At 31.3% G+C, this 16,143-nt stretch overlaps 1 protein-coding gene across 1 annotated transcript in view; it reads left to right on the top strand.

Annotated features, from left to right (window-relative positions):
* LOC145329909 (glutamate-gated chloride channel-like) overlaps window positions 1-16,143 on the top strand; it is a 99,151-nt gene that overhangs the window by 15,290 nt on the left and 67,718 nt on the right. Inside the window, exons 4-5 of the mRNA XM_080174372.1 lie at window positions 6,221-6,345; window positions 11,572-11,647. Of these exons, the coding sequence (XP_080030498.1) occupies window positions 6,221-6,345; window positions 11,572-11,647 (201 nt within the window). The remainder of the gene's footprint in view (window positions 1-6,220; window positions 6,346-11,571; window positions 11,648-16,143) is intronic.

The raw sequence follows: 16,143 nt of genomic DNA on the forward strand, positions 1-16,143 counted from the left end.
TATTTTAGTTAAAATCGAATTTTGGGTTTTTACCTACACCAAAAAAGTGACTCCCCCCTTTCCATGTAAATTTTACTTACTTCAAAAAAACTCTCCTCACAAAAAAAGCTTGGACGTTCTCTCGTATGCCCTTTGACAGCCTGGGAAAAGGGACAGACAAAAAAAGATTTAAAATATTTATATTAAAATACCCAATCCTTTACAGTTCTTAGAAATCACATGCAAGTTTTATCTTAAGTTGAACCAAATTTGAAAAGAAAGTCAAATATAAGGATAGAAAAAAACGGGGTTTTTTTTGGGGGGGGGGGGTAGTGGAGGGGAGGCTATGCCGTTTTTTTGCAATATCTATTTTCTTACAGAATTGCACAAAAAAACATATTTGGAAAGTTGTGTGTGTGTGTGTGTGTGTGTGTGTGTGTGTGGGTGGGTGTGTGGGTTGAGGGAGGCAAGGGAGAAAATAAGTTAGTGAAAAAAAAGAAAGTAAGAGAGAGTGTGAGAGAGATAGGCTAAACAATATAGAAAGAAAAAGTATTAATTGATTAATGTATCAAAAAAAAGATTTAAGTAATACAATGTAAAAAAATCAATAAAAGGTTGAGATGAATATATCAATAGAAAATAAGAGGAAAAAATGTTTAAAATAGCTAATAATGATTTTATTTAAAGCAAAAATAAAGAAAGTGTAAGATATACCAAGTGAAAGCTAATACTATTGTATTTATAAGAAAACAAGGATGACGACATCTATAAAAGCGAAGCTCTGAAACGATATGACAGACGAACATTAACTTTTGTTGAGTGTCAGAACTGAATATACAAAATATGAAAATATAAGGTTTGACAAAATTATACGTAAATTTGTTGCAAAACTTCTTAAATACAGAATTCTGTTTAAGGACATACTGACATTTTTAATACTTGATTATAGAGATGCTTCGCTCATAATATTGTACCTTATAGTAATAGGAATCAGTGATAAAAAATCAGATGAATCGGATGATTTTATCACATAAAAAATTGTTATTAAAAAAGTAAAAAAATCAACATGTTTAAAATAGACGTACGGACATTCTGGTAACGATTATAGAGTTGCTACGCTTTCTAAATCGTACCTAACTACTACAGGAATCACCATGCAAAGTTTGAAATGGATAGGACAATTCTAACATGCCTAAATTAACGAATAAAAGTTAACTATCTCGGACGGACGTACGGACGGACGGACGGACGTACGGACGGACCGACCCTAATTATAGAAAAGCTTCGCTTTTAATAACTAAAGAAAATACATAAAAAAACTAGTATATACTATATTTATAGAAAAAGGTGGAGGAAAAATAGGTAATTGATTTTTTTAAAAACCACATTTTTTTTATTGACATGGTGTTTTATTATTTAAAGAAACAAAAGTATTGCTTTATTTAACACACTTACCATTAACAGAAGTTAATAATTATATATATTTTTTTCTTCATTGATATGGGGCATCAAAAGCTATAGAGGCCTCTAGGGGCATTTGAAGAGGGAGGAGTTGAACTCCACAACCCATTTTTTTATTTAAGATTTAAAAAGAAAAAGTAAAAAGATTTTTTTAGGGAAGGTTTGTGGTATCCTTTCCCCAAAATAGTTATAAACCTTCCCAGAACCTTTAAGAAGCTACACTGTAAAGGAGAACCCGATCGGTTCAGTGGTTTACGAGATCCTTCGGTACAAACAGACAGACAGACAAACATCTTGTTACTTTATCATAAGGATTTGTATATTTGCAATATATATTTTGTGTGAGGATAATCCCAGCCAAATCTTCTCATAGTAAACTCACGCAACCAACAAGGAGTATTTAAAAGTTGAAAAATAAAATTTTATCCCTTTATAATGATGACGGGATGTTCGTAGGTTTGTTTGTATGGATCTTTAGAGATAAGACAATTTAATTGATAAATTGATGAACATCCCTAGTGATGATAAACAAAATTATCCTTTTGTAGATTAAATTTAATGGTGGAAACGTTTGAAGACTAAACTTAATGAAACAACCAATCAAAATTTACTGAGCCCTAAAGTTGCTAAGCCAACTAATAAAAAAAGTAAATATAAACCGTCGGGGACTAGTGTAATAGACAGCCCATTGTCCCTTCTCTCTCTAGCTTGTTTGTCTGATTGCATCAAAAGAATCTGCAAACAAATAAACTTATATGCTTCTTCCCATTTGCAGTGAAGATTTTTATAATTCACGGGAAAGGTTAAAACTATTTTTAAGAAATTAAATTGAAGAATTCTTTAATAGTTATTTCTCGCATCGTATTATAAACGAGTTTCCGCGGATATAGAATGTACAATTATGAGATTAAAACTAGTTTTTTTAGCCCCGAGGTGCCGAAGGCACCGGCTAAAAAAACTGGTTTAATCTTTTGATTGTATTTTTATATTCGTAGAAAGCTACCATCATGTACATAAACATTAAAGAACTATAAAAAAAATATATAAAATATTACATTTATTGTAATACAAACTTATTTTATAGGTAAACTTTTTTATTTTATTGCATTTGAGGACTTGAATAAAATGTATTGTTTTGTAATATGTCTTTTATGCAGTAAGGGAAGGAACAATGTACAACAAATTTTAGTAGAACCCAACATTTTCTCATTCGTTGGCGTGAAAACTTTGGGAACTTTAAATAATTAGATATCATAAAGTTGTTTAAACCTATAGTGTCAAAAGTTTTTTACCAACTTAATCAGCAAATGGGTAATTTTGTAGTTTGGGGTGAACATAAATTTATTACATAATCCATTATGATTCAAGAATATGTACAATAAAGTTAATTGCAACGAATCTGTAAAAAAAAGTAACTAATTAAGAATAACTAATTTTTCTAAAGATATACATTTGCATACGACTGTTTGTCATCTAGGTGCTCTGTATTAAATGATAGTAGAAGAAGGCTTACCTCTAAAACAACCCCTAAAAGCACCTAAGCATACAAACATAAGCTACTTTAAAATATAAGATTAGACAGGGCACGCTTGGTTTTTTATTAAATGAATAAGTTAGGGTACAATGTTTGGCACTTTCGATATAAGTAAATGATAATAAAAAACCCATAGAATGCGATAATAACTTCAGAAAAATCGAAGAAAATAGTTTTAATACTTAATTAACGTTTTTAAGTTTTTCTTCAAAAAGTTTAGATAAGATGCCTTTAAAAGTCGTCTATGATTTTGTCAGGGATAAAAATGTAACTTTAAAATAAGAATTACAACATATTTTTTCAATTAGTACAAAGTAAAATTTTGAACATTTTATTGATCAGTATATTTTTTAAAATGTGAAGTAGAAACCTGAATATTTTATCATGAAAATTGTGTTATGATTTGATTGTCTGCTAGATTACAAGAAAAAAGATACTGACAGTACTTGTTGGTTCTTTAAAAATAATTAGGTAGATTACTTTCAGAACCCCTCTTTTTGCAACGTTATTTCAATAGAACAGAGCCGTAGTCTTAGTGTACTCAATATCTAGACAGCCAACCATTGTTTTAGAATTGTTCAATTTTTTTAACTTCTGATAAAAACAGAATTAATGGTATTTTTGTAAATATTATACCTCCAAGAAATGGCTATACTTCCCAATCATATGTTGTGTGATATTTAAGAGGAATTATTTTGATATAACAGTTAGGGAGTTGAATCCATTTTTATAGAAGCAGAAGTATAATCTATGATTATGGTTTGGACCCTCTAAAACTGTAATCTACCCTTCCACTTTCCCCTCTCTTGGTGAAGATATCTTCAACGCCGATACGATTTTTGAAATATAAGATTCCACTTTTGTCTCTCTTGTTGAAGATATCTTCACCAAGAGAGGCAAAAGTGGAATCTTAAATTTCAAAAATCGTATCGGCGTTGAAGATATCTTCACCAAGAAAGGGGAAAGTGGAATCTTAAATTTCAAAAATCGTATCGGCGTTGAAGATATCTTCACCAAGAGAAGGGAAAGTAGAATCTTACATTTCAAAAATCGTATCGGCGTTAAAGATATCTTCACCAAGAGAGGGGAAAGTGGAAAGGTAGATTACAGTTTTAGAAGGTCCAAACCATAATCATAGATTATATTTCTGCTTCTATAAAAATGGATTCAACTCCCTAACTGTATAATGTCATTAAAATATTCGTTGAAAAAAGTGCTATTCTAGCTTATACTTTACATTTTAATGTGTATGATAATTCAAATAAAAGATAATGAAGATTTATATTATATTTAATTGTTATAATTATAAAGAAAAACCTGGAAACAGTAAAAAACTGACTTTATTTTATTGACGTAGGGAAAATTTTGTCAAATATTTGAATAAAAAAACAATACAAAACAAAATAAATTATTTTTAATATAGTCACAAAAAGGCTTAATGAGTTTAGGAAATATTTCATTCAATAATCATGTCATTTAAACTCTATCACACAGAATACAGTGTAAAAAGATGTTCTCGTTTTAATTTTAAGTAATTTCAAATGCATTTTAATACCTTTTAATGATTTATTTTTTGAAACATCTTTTTATAAAATGTTATTGATTTTTGAAGTTATATGTTAAAATGTTTTTAAATTTTGTTAACATTTTGTTTTAAATGTAGAAAATTGGTAATTCTAAACATTCAAAAAATGATTTTATTAAATTTTCATCACTTAAATTGCATGTTTGATGAAATTTTCAACTGATAATTCAAGAAAAATCGTTTAAGTTTTATTATATTTTACTTTGAAATGTTAAAAAAATATAATTATTGTCAAAAATGTGGAAGTTATACTTTCCTCAAAAAAAGACCTAAAACATGCAAATTAACACGTGTAATGAGATTTTTTTTCTTTCAGGTTTAATTTTAAGTAATTATTGATATTTTTTGTAAAAAGGATTTTATATAAAAAGTTTTAAAACTCGAGTTATGTAGTGGTTCTAAAAAAGGTTGCGAATTTATGCAATTTTCTTGCAAAAAAAATTTTCTAGGATTTTAAAAATAGCAAAGGGTGTTATTAGACGTACTTACAGATACAATTGCAAAGTCATTTTGGCCAAACACTAAAATAAAGTTTTGACATCTGAGGGTCCAACCGTGAGGGATCTAAAGGGATTAGACAATGGCCGATAAAATTATATCCCAATGATGATTTATAAATAAACCCTTCTGTATATTACAATTAATGGTTAAAACGTTTAAACACTTATTTTAATGATCCAACCAATCAGAATTCACAAAAAGTCCCCAAAGTTGTTAAGCTAACGAATAAGAAAACGGTGTTATAAACTTTTGGGGCTAGTGTAATATAAAAACCATTGTCCTCTCTCTCTCTCTCTCTCTCTCTCTCTCTCTCTCTCTCTCTCTCTCTCTCTCTCTCTCTCTCTCTCTCTCTCTCTCTCTCTCTCTCTCTCTCTCTCTCTCTCTCTCTCTCTCATTCTCAGAGATTAGTGGTTTCTGCCATTTTATGTAAATTATTGAACGTTCAGTCGTACCCTCCACAAGATCATAATGAACATTAGGGTGGGTTCATATCGGAATTAGACAAAGCGGGGATATGCAACAGATAAAATTAACCTTAAAAACATTTCTGACCGAAAAAGAATTTTAAAAAATTGAGTTTTAGAACACGACCACTTAAAAATATAATTCATTACTTATTAGTATGCAAAGACGACATTCAAAAAATTTTTTGAATCAGAACTATGGCTTCATGGTGCTCCCTGGAAAGGCCTTGAGGAGCTGAATTAGGAACTTTTGTCCGTTTTAAAATATCTCGTTCCCAGCCTTAGAAATCACTAAAAAACCAAAAATTTTTAAGGTTTATTGAGAATTGTCCAATTTGTAGATGTTTTTTAGATTTTCTCAGGCTAGGAACAAGATTTTTTGAAACGGACAAAAGTTCCTGACTCAGCTCCTCAAGGCATTTCCAGGGAGCACCATGAAGCCATAGTTCTGATTCAATAAATTTTTTACTCCCATTTACAAATAGCTATACAATTGAATGTCTGGTCGTCAGCGGTTTTAAGACTTAGGATAAATTTTAAATCATCCAGAGGTGTATTATATCTATATAAATTGAGTGCAGATCCCCGCTTTGGCCTCAGAAAAAAAATGTCCAAAATCGACCCACCCTAATGAACATACATACAAAGACATGCAGACATCCTGTTATTTTAAACTAAAACATTAAAAAATTTCAGGGGTATGCAGGGTCTGCCCCCGCGCAGGATCAACTACAGAGAGGAGGAGAAGAAAATTCTGGATGAAATTCTGGGGAAGGGGGTGTACGACCAGAGAATCAGACCCTCTGGCTCCAATGGCACAGGTGAAAAAAAAACGATGGAAAGAAAATGAAGTAGATGGTTTTGTCGTATTTTCACTGTAGCTATTCTCCTGTTTCTAGCCCCTACGGGAGGCTCTAACCCTGCGGCGCCTTTTTACTAACTCGGCGGAGCATTCATTAACATTTACCTAACCTAAAATAACCTATCAAAAGCTACTGTGAATATTCGACGAAACCCGTTGCCTTGGGCCGGGTGGAAAAAAATGCTATAAACAGTTACATATAACAGTCTGTCAGAAATCAGTCTTTAATGTCTTTTTTTTGGACTAAAAATTTAAAAATATATACTAATTTATGATTTGTTTATCTTTGCCTTTGTGGATGTTGTCATACTTGTTTTTAAATAAAACTACCGGCTGCGCACTTGACACTTTATACAAAAACTGAAATTAAAATAGCCTAAAGCCATCACTATGTGAGAATTGCCTAAAATAGAGAACCGAATATCAGTTCAGTAGTCATTGAGATCTTAAGTTTCAAACAAAAAAAACTTCATCTATAATACAAAATAGAACGATGTCTGTCTGTTTGTGTGTTTGTCTGTTTGTAGCGAAGGATCTCGCTAACCGCTGAACCGATCGGGTTCTCCTTTACAGGGTAGCTTCTCATAGTTCCCAGGAAGGTTTATAACTATTTTCTTGGGGGGGGGGACACCCCTAACCCCCAAAAAAATGAAAAATACCCCCCCCCCCAAAAAAAAAAAAAAATTTTTCTTTTTAAAACTAAAATTAAAATAGTGTGGTCGACTACCCCCCCCCCCCCCAAAAAAAAAAAAAAAAATTTTTTCTTTTTTATTTTAAATCTAAAATACGAAAAATTGGTTTGATCAAACCTCTTGGGGCAAAGCCCCTAGAGGCTAGGGGCGAAGCCGCTAGTACTCTATATAATAGGATGTTAAGATTACTTTATCAAAGTCAACATGATCAAAATATACCCATTATTATGTAGTTCCTACTCTTTCTAAATCATACCTACATCATGCAAAATTTGAAATAGATAGGGCCATTCAAACGACCAAACAGACGGACCGACTTAAATTGTAGAAAAGCGTTGACTAAAAAATATATTAATAAGAAAAATTAATCATAAAAAGATAAGATTACTTTCAAATGAACCAAGAGTAAGAATTAAATAAAATTACTTTTTTTTTGATTAAAAAATTATTTATTTCGAGTCGTTTTTCAATATTTCCAAAATGTGGGTTTATATAAAAATTAAAGCAAAATATCATAATCTGTAATGTTTTATACTTATACTAGCGGCTACGCCCCTAGAGGCCTCTAGTGGCACTTTGAATGTTTTTTTTATTTAAAATATCTAATTACAGAAATAATTGGTTTATGTTTCGTTGGAGTCTCTTTTTCGAGAGGGGTAATTTTTTTCTAGGGGCGATTTCTCCTGATAGGGTGGTGGTACCCTCCCCCAAAATAGTTATAAACCTTCCCGGGACTTATGAGAAGCTACCCTGTTAAGGAGAACCCGATCGGTTCAGCGGTTAGCGAGATCCTTCGCTACAAACAGACAAACACACAAACACACAAACACACAGACAGACATCGTTCTACTTTGTATTATAGATGGCCTAATGCAATATGAATATTTTTTTAGGTATATTTAAAAGTGTATGAATAATTCATCTATAATACAAAGTAGCTTGATGTCTGTCCGTCTGACCGTCTGTCCGTCTGTCTGTCTGTCCCTTAAGATCTCGGTAACCACTGAACCGATCGGATTCTACTCTTCAGGGAATATACCTACTGGTTCTGTGGTGGTTTTAGGCTATTTTCTTGGGGGGTGGGACACCCCCAACCCCTCCAAAAATAAAAAAACCCAACCCCCCAAATTTTTTTTTTTACATTTTTTGTAAAATCTCAGTAACTGCTGATCAAATTGGGCTCTACCCTTCTGGGAATATACCTACTGGTCCTCTGGTGGTTTTAAGCTATTTTCTTGGGGGGGGTGGGACACCCCAACACCCCAAAAAATAAAAAAAATCCCCACTTCCAAAATTTTAAATTTTTTTAAATTTTTGTAAACAAAAACCAGAAATTGGGGTGGGGGAACCCCACTGCAACATGGGGCGAAGCCCCCATGAACCCCCCCCCCCCCCCACCGAAAAAAATAAAAATATTTTTTTTTTAATTTAAATTTTTGTGTATGCGAACAACCTAGGTTTAATTTTTACGAATTCAAATTTTTGTGTATACGGCAAACAAATTGGGTTAAATTTGTACAAATCAAAATTTTTGTGCATAAAGCGCTTAGCGCACAACCTGGGTTTAATTTTACCACAGAGTAATTAAACAAAGAATACCTTTTTTTAATATTTCTATTAAGAAAGGTTGACTTCCCATAACTATATAGGGCGAAGCCCCTAGAGGCTAGGGGCGAAGCCGCTAGTATTAAATAAAATACAGAGCGATGCAAAGCTTGATAGAACTCTCTTGGCGTGTTAAAGACATCACATTAATATTAAAAAGTGAAGAACTTTTTGTGATTCTAATCCAAAAAATATTTTTTAATTAAAAACAGGTTAATACAAGAAATTAATATTATCAAGAGAACAAAAAGTTTAATGCTTTTCAGTAGCGCAGCTTTATACTTTGTTTTACTTGTAGTTTCCAACAATCAAGGATGACGACATCCATGACAGCGAAGCTTTTAATTAACACACCTATGATTAAACTATGAAATTCGGACAACAATTAGATATAAAGTTTCTTTCTTTATATCAAGATAACTATAATTTGAAAATTTAATAATGAAATTATCATTTTAGTAAATATTTGTGTTATAAAGTGTTACTTTTGTCAGGGAAACGTCTTACTTTCTTATTAAAATGCAAAAGAGTCTTCGGACTCTTGAATTTGGTCGAAACTGCACAAAATGTTTTAGTAAGCCTAATGGATAAATCGAATATGATGATGTCCAAAAAATGATCATCTAATACATGACCTATGATAGGCAGTATACATTTAAATTGGCCAATGGTAGGCCAGTATGACGTCATTTTTTCAAGACACCATCATCAGTTTCGAAAAACCTGTATTTTTACTCAATCTTATAGAGTAGCTTCGAAGCAGCTTATAATGCCTAATAAAAAATGACGCCATACAATAGAAATGACCAATAATATACCAGAATACATTGTAATTAACCAATGGCAAAATGTATACTGATAATTGGTCATTTGTATCGTAAGACGTCATTTTTTACTAGGCACTAAAAGCTGCTTTGTGGCTTCGCTTATTAAATTGAAGGAAATCACACAAACAAAGTTATGTTATCATAATCTAATTATAAAAGCTTAACAAGTTAACATATATATCTAAATAAAAGAAGAAGAAAAAAACTATTTAACTAATACAAACTTCTTTGCATAATATTTGAGTAAAACCTTAATATCAAAATTAAATATTTCTTTAAAAATTCTAATTTCTATTCACGCTATGCTAATATTATTGTTAGGAAATTGAATTTATATAAGAGATTCTTTCTTATATTAAGGGGTGGGTTCTCAAAAAAAATTGCATTGGATAACACAAAAAAATTATTTAAAAATCTACAAATTTTATCTAAAAACTCGTCAAAATTGTATAAACCTTCTTCAATTCGTTACAGTTTTAAAATGGCTCTTTCTATGAAGATTTAGCTCAATGGATGGTCTTATCCTATCTATTTTTCTATGAAATAATAGTACTATTTTGTATATTTTCTACAGTTTTTAAACTCTTGAATAAAATAACTTTAGAGTAAAATGTGGTATGAAGCTACAGAGATTAGAGTATGTACTAAAAAGTGAGTAAAAATTTACTTTAATAAAAAAATTGGCTAAATTCTATAGTACAAAACCTAAAATAAAATTTTAAATTACAGAATTAAAATCAGACAGAAGGACAGACGGACAAAAACGCCTAAAAAGTAACTTTGCTACACATTAAAGTTATTTTGTAAAAAAAATTATAGCAAAAATAGGAAAACATTAATTATTAAATTAATTATTAAATTTACACCATATTTTGTAGATTATTTTTTATAAGTGTTTGTACCTAATCCTTTTTGAGCAAAGGCCATTTCCGAGAAATGAGAGAGGAGATGGAAAAGTTTTGTTTGATCTCTTTCACTCTCTACTTATCCCTTTCTCTCTCTCTCCTTCTCGCTCATTCTGTCCTACCCCACCCCCGTCTCCCCTTCTCTCTCATTCTTTCTCTCTCTTTCTCTTCTTTGTTTCTCACTTTTACCTTATTTTCTTTTTCTTATTCATGGAAGATATTTGGCTGATATGAGAATTGCCGAAAGAAAATAAGCAACAAGATAATGTTTTAAAAACTTAATTATTATAAGATGAAACCAAAATCTATCACACTACTCTACACATTATCTGATTTTATCTTTAAAAAACGACAAAATTGTAGCTGAATATTCGGATCTACTGCAGTTCACGGTAAAATATTGCTGGTAACGAATATTGCCAAAAATCTATGAATTTTAAAGGCTGCTAGCTGCCAAACGGCTAAACGTAAAGAACATACCCGCACATCATTTTAAGCGGTATAAGAAGGCCTACAAATAATCTGGAATAGCCAAGATCCAATGATGCACAGGGAAAGCTTCACTGAAGAAAAAACGCGTAAAATAGGCCTTTTTCGCGCATTTCTTTGCACTGCGAGATAATTATGCATTATTGATTTTTGGCTATTCCAGATTATTTGTAGGCCTTCTTATGCCGCTTAAAACAGTGTGCGGGCATGATATGTACTTTCAGCCGTTTGGCAGCAAGCAGCCTTTAAAATTCATAGATTTTTGGCAATATTGGTTACCAGCAATATTTTACCGTGAACTGCAGTAGATCCGAATATTCACATGGATATTCAACTACTATTGATCGCATTTGTTATTGATATTGAACTACATATGAACTATATTTGTGGATATTTAACTACTATTGAAAGAAATTATGGATATTTACAGTTCACGTTAACTTTAGAGCACTATGGACTTAGCAAAGCATTTGTCAATATTAATTTTAAAAATAAAAGCCTGTGTATATACATGGTAAATCTGTTTATCAGAGACATTGCTAAAATTCTGGCAACTTTGTTTGTTTTGATGTTGCCACCCTATTCATAGTAAATCTTTTCGTCTGAAAATCTTTGCTAAATATATATACAGACACTGCATCTCTGTAAATTATAAATTCTATTTTAGATGCGGCCACCCTGATAATGGTAAATCTGTTCATCCGAAGCTTTGCTAAAATTGATGATGTAAAAATGGAATACAGGTAAAATATTTTTTTAATCTTAAATTAAAAAATTGTTGTCAAAATTAAGTAGTTTAAAAAATGATTATTGTAGTACTTCTCCTTAGCTTTACCATATAAAAAAAAGTATTATGATGTCAGCAAGTCTGTCTGTTTATAAAGATGTCCAATTTCTTCACATATAGATTTTACTGTAGCAATGATTCTAAATGTACATATTCCAATGACGGTTCAAAGATATTAAACTGTGTTCTACAAAGCTCTTTAGTGCTTCGTTTCCCTTACTCGTTCACAATGTGTTTGTAACTAACACTTGGCTTTTCATTATAGCGCTATAATGTTTTGGGTTTCCACTAAATCTTCTTTACTTTCTACATTCGCTTTTTGGTATTTCAGCTACTCTATAATCAGTGCATTTTCGAACGTACATTTGTCCGTATTTGAAAATGTAAAGGAACTATATTCACTTCTTTTTTTGTTTATTTATAATTCTGCGCTACTTATGATCACAATTGTTCTTGTTATTTCATCTTGCGTGTTTTGACAGCACACATTCTTGTTTTTATACTTTTTCAATTCCATGTATATAGAAACATCGGAAGGACAAAAAGACATAAAACCTATATTCACAAACATTAATACTAGAATCACGTATTGACATTATTTTTTATAAACATATGGATATTCAGGGATCTAAATGGATATGATAATGGCAGATAAGTTGATGTACACGTCAATTATGATTTCAAAGTTACCCCTTTTGTAGATTACAAGTAGTGATTAAAACGTTTGGACACTTGATTTATCGAACCAATCAAACAAAATTCAATAAAATCCCCAAAGTTAAGTCAACGAATAAGTAACCTAGTATAAAAGGCATCATTACTTTTTATAGACACGAAGGATGGAGGCGAAATAGTTTTCTCTTCAGATGATTTATCCCTGTTTTTAAGTTATATATATTAAAAGCGTGCACTAAATTTTTTTGAGGGGGGGGTAAAACTACCTAAATATTTACTTTCCCCAAATTCATTTTAGAAATATTTTAAGGTGGGCAGGGGTCAGTTACCCCCTTAAGTATAATTTTGCGGGGACTCCAATAGGGTGGTTAGTTGGATGTTTTTTTCCCCCAACCCTCTCCCCTTATGCACGCCTTTGATATATATACACATATTTCTGTAATAGATTACTTGTCTGTTTCTATTGAAAATATTTGATGTGTTTCATTTCCAAATATTACTTTTATAAAAACTTTTCATTATTCCATCTTTTACAAATTTATTTCTCTCTCTCTCTCTCTATCTTTCTCTCTCTCTCTCCCTCTCTCTCTCTCTCTCTCTCTCTCTCTCTCTCTCTCTCTCTCTCTCTCTCTCTCTCTCTCTCTGTCTCTGTCTCTCTCTCTCTCTCTCTCTCACTCTCTCTCTCTCTCTCTCTCTCTCTCTCTCTCTCTCTCTCTCTCTCTCTCTCTCTCTCTCTCTCTCTCTCTCTCTCTCTCTCTCTCTTCCATCTCTCTCTCTCTCTCCATCTATCTCTTTCTCTCTTTCCATCTCTTTCTTTCTCTATATGTCTGTCTATCCATCTTTCCTATTGTCTATCTTAAATCATCTTTTTACAAATCATTTTATGGAGGATCTTAGCTACTCTAAAACTTAACTAAGTAAATACTTTCTTCAGGAAATATTTCAGTAGTTAAAGATTTTTTTATTAGGGGGGGGGGGGTAACTAAAAGATGTTTTAACGCTCTAGTGTGTATGTTAAAACACCCAGTAGCCCAAGAACAAATGAAACAGAACATTTCTAACATGCCTAAATTAACGATAAGAGCAATGCGACTATAAATTTACAAAAGAAATTATTTCGTTTATCCAAAAATGGAAAATTTCATTCTTGTATTTTCTCATAACTACCAAGAATACAGGGAAATGTATATTAAAGATAAATTATTTACCTCTAATTTCAATTTTTAAGGTACAAAAAGATAAAAATTTGACTTTTTGGGGTATATAATAATTTAATTCCCATTGACTTCTCCCTGTATCGCCTGATACATACTCACTTTTCTCTCTGAACCACTTTTTCATAGACAAGTAAATATTTTCCTAATGGAAACTTTATCTGCAAAAAGGTTGAACAAAACTGATGGCTAATAGTTCAAGTTTCAAATCAAAATATGAACCCTACTCCATCTTAATGATATTTTAACCTTCGGGATAGGATAAAATTTAATCTTACATATATGTATTGTTTTTTTGTTTGTTTGTTTGTCAATTTTAATGAAAATTAACCCAGCTTATTGGATAGTTTTAGGCTATTTTTCATTGGTATCCCAAGTAACAGGATGCATTTATGTGTTTGTCTGGTCCGAAGGATCTTGCTGCCCTCCGAATCGATATGATTTATAATGTATCTTCACATGGGTCTTGCGAAGGTTTATAACAAATTTGGAGGAGACTTCAACGAGAAATCGCCCGAAGAAAATGATTATCCCCTTCTTCAAAGAAATAACTATGAATAAACTAAGATATACACTTTATGAATTGGGCTATTATGTATATATATATATTCATTATATACTTTTCTGAGTAACCAAAAAGTTGATGTTTTAAGGGAAAAAGTCAAGAGACTTTCTGTGTTTTCAATCATGGATTTAGGGACTGGTAATTGGAAGATAAATAAATCTTATTCTTATTTTTTTTGTTTCTGTTTAGCTTTAAAACAAGTTTGGTAAAGATTATTTCCATTTGACCCTTATAAAGATATTTTAAATTACCTCGAGGTTGCATTTAATTTCTAAGTTTAGAAAATGCTAATATTTTTAAATATAAATATAACAAACGGCCAGCTAGTAACATTATTTTCTTTTTAATACAAAAAAATGTTTATTATTTTAGTTTGTAATTATGAAATTGGTCTTAAAAATGTAGTAATTTTCTTCATATAAAATTTTTAAAAACCTTTATAGTTTTATTTGGTTAGTGACAAACTTTAAACTAATCACTAGAAAGTGTATCATAGAGAGGCTACACCAAGTTTAAAATCCATCTCAATCTAAAACCCATCGGAGGGTACAAAGTCTCTGCCTACCATCCTTCACAAAACTGGCAGCCAAATGTCATTCATGTGTCAAAACTTTATGATGCATAGGCCACTGAATATCCAAGCATGTGAGGGGCCTACAGGGGTTTACCATTGTATTTTAACTTTTAGAATTTAAAGTAGAAGGCTTTCACTCAGAGATATTTTATCCGAACAAAAACTATTTTCAACCTTTTTTGCGTTAGTTTATCGAAAAATCAACAACAAGTATGGATTTAACAATGAAACATTGTCTAGTTACAGTAAAACTTTCATTATTATTTGACATTGATGAGAGAGAGAGAGAGAGAGAGAGAGGTGGGACAATGAGCTGTTTATTATACTAGTCACTAAATTTTTATAATAGCGTTTTCTTCTTCGTTGGCTTTAAAACTTTGGACACTTTTTTTTGGTGTTTCATTAAGTTGAGTGTTCCAACGTTTGAACAACTAATTATTATCTACAGTGTATCATTCTTATTACATAGATTTTCGGCCATTGTCTTATCCCTTTAGATCCCTGCATTGATGACCAGTATTTTGCTTTTCCCAATTCAATCCCAAAATATAGGAAGGATACAAAGCAATAGCCTATCTATCTATCTATCTCTATCCCTTTATCGTCTTAATTTTTAAAAGCTAAGCTTTTCTATAATTAGGGTCTGTCCGTCCGTCTGTCCGTAATTAATTAATTAGGGGAAACGTAATTTTCTCGGCTCCTATTCAAGATAGACAGCTGCAATTTTTAGTGAAGATTCTCACTATATATGCCCATCTAATATATACATTTTTTGTCCGTCTGTTTGTTATTTTAGATCGAGTCCTAGATTTTTACGTTTACGTGATTTTCTCAACTCCTTTTCAAGATAAAGGACTAAAATTTTCAGGGATTAATTAATTTTATATTCTACATATTTCCATCAAGTTTCATTAAGATTTGTCTATTAATTGCGGTGCCAGATCGATTCTTAGATTTTTAAGTTTTCATGATTATAAGGTTGCATGATTCTAAAGGTGTGATGATTTCCCTATTTTACCAATATTAATATTTATTATATGACTCTGCTTTATAGTATTTTTTTCCTGATATACAATCATAATTTTTGAGCTTCGCTACTTATGGATGTTGTCATCCTTGTTTTCCTCTATTTTCCTGTTTAAAAATAATTTTACTTAAAATTTAACTAAAACTTTTATTTTCTTTGATACTACTTTAGATCATGAATAAACGGGTAAACATTCAAATGCCCCGCCTCAAAAAGCCAGTAATAGAATTTAAAGTTAATATTTTGGACTTCCCATCAAATTCAAGGTAAATTATTCAGGTTTAAACTTAAACCAGGGGTATATATTTTGCATGGTTGACCCTGCTAAAGTGGGGGGAAGAATTATAAATATAAAGTTGGGAGAAAAATGTAAAAAAATTAAGAGAAATGAAAACAT

The sequence above is a fragment of the Acartia tonsa genome, chromosome 10, assembly GCF_053477335.1.
Source record: "Acartia tonsa isolate MP-2025a chromosome 10, ASM5347733v1, whole genome shotgun sequence".
In the NCBI taxonomy this organism is placed as follows: domain Eukaryota; kingdom Metazoa; phylum Arthropoda; class Copepoda; order Calanoida; family Acartiidae; genus Acartia; species Acartia tonsa.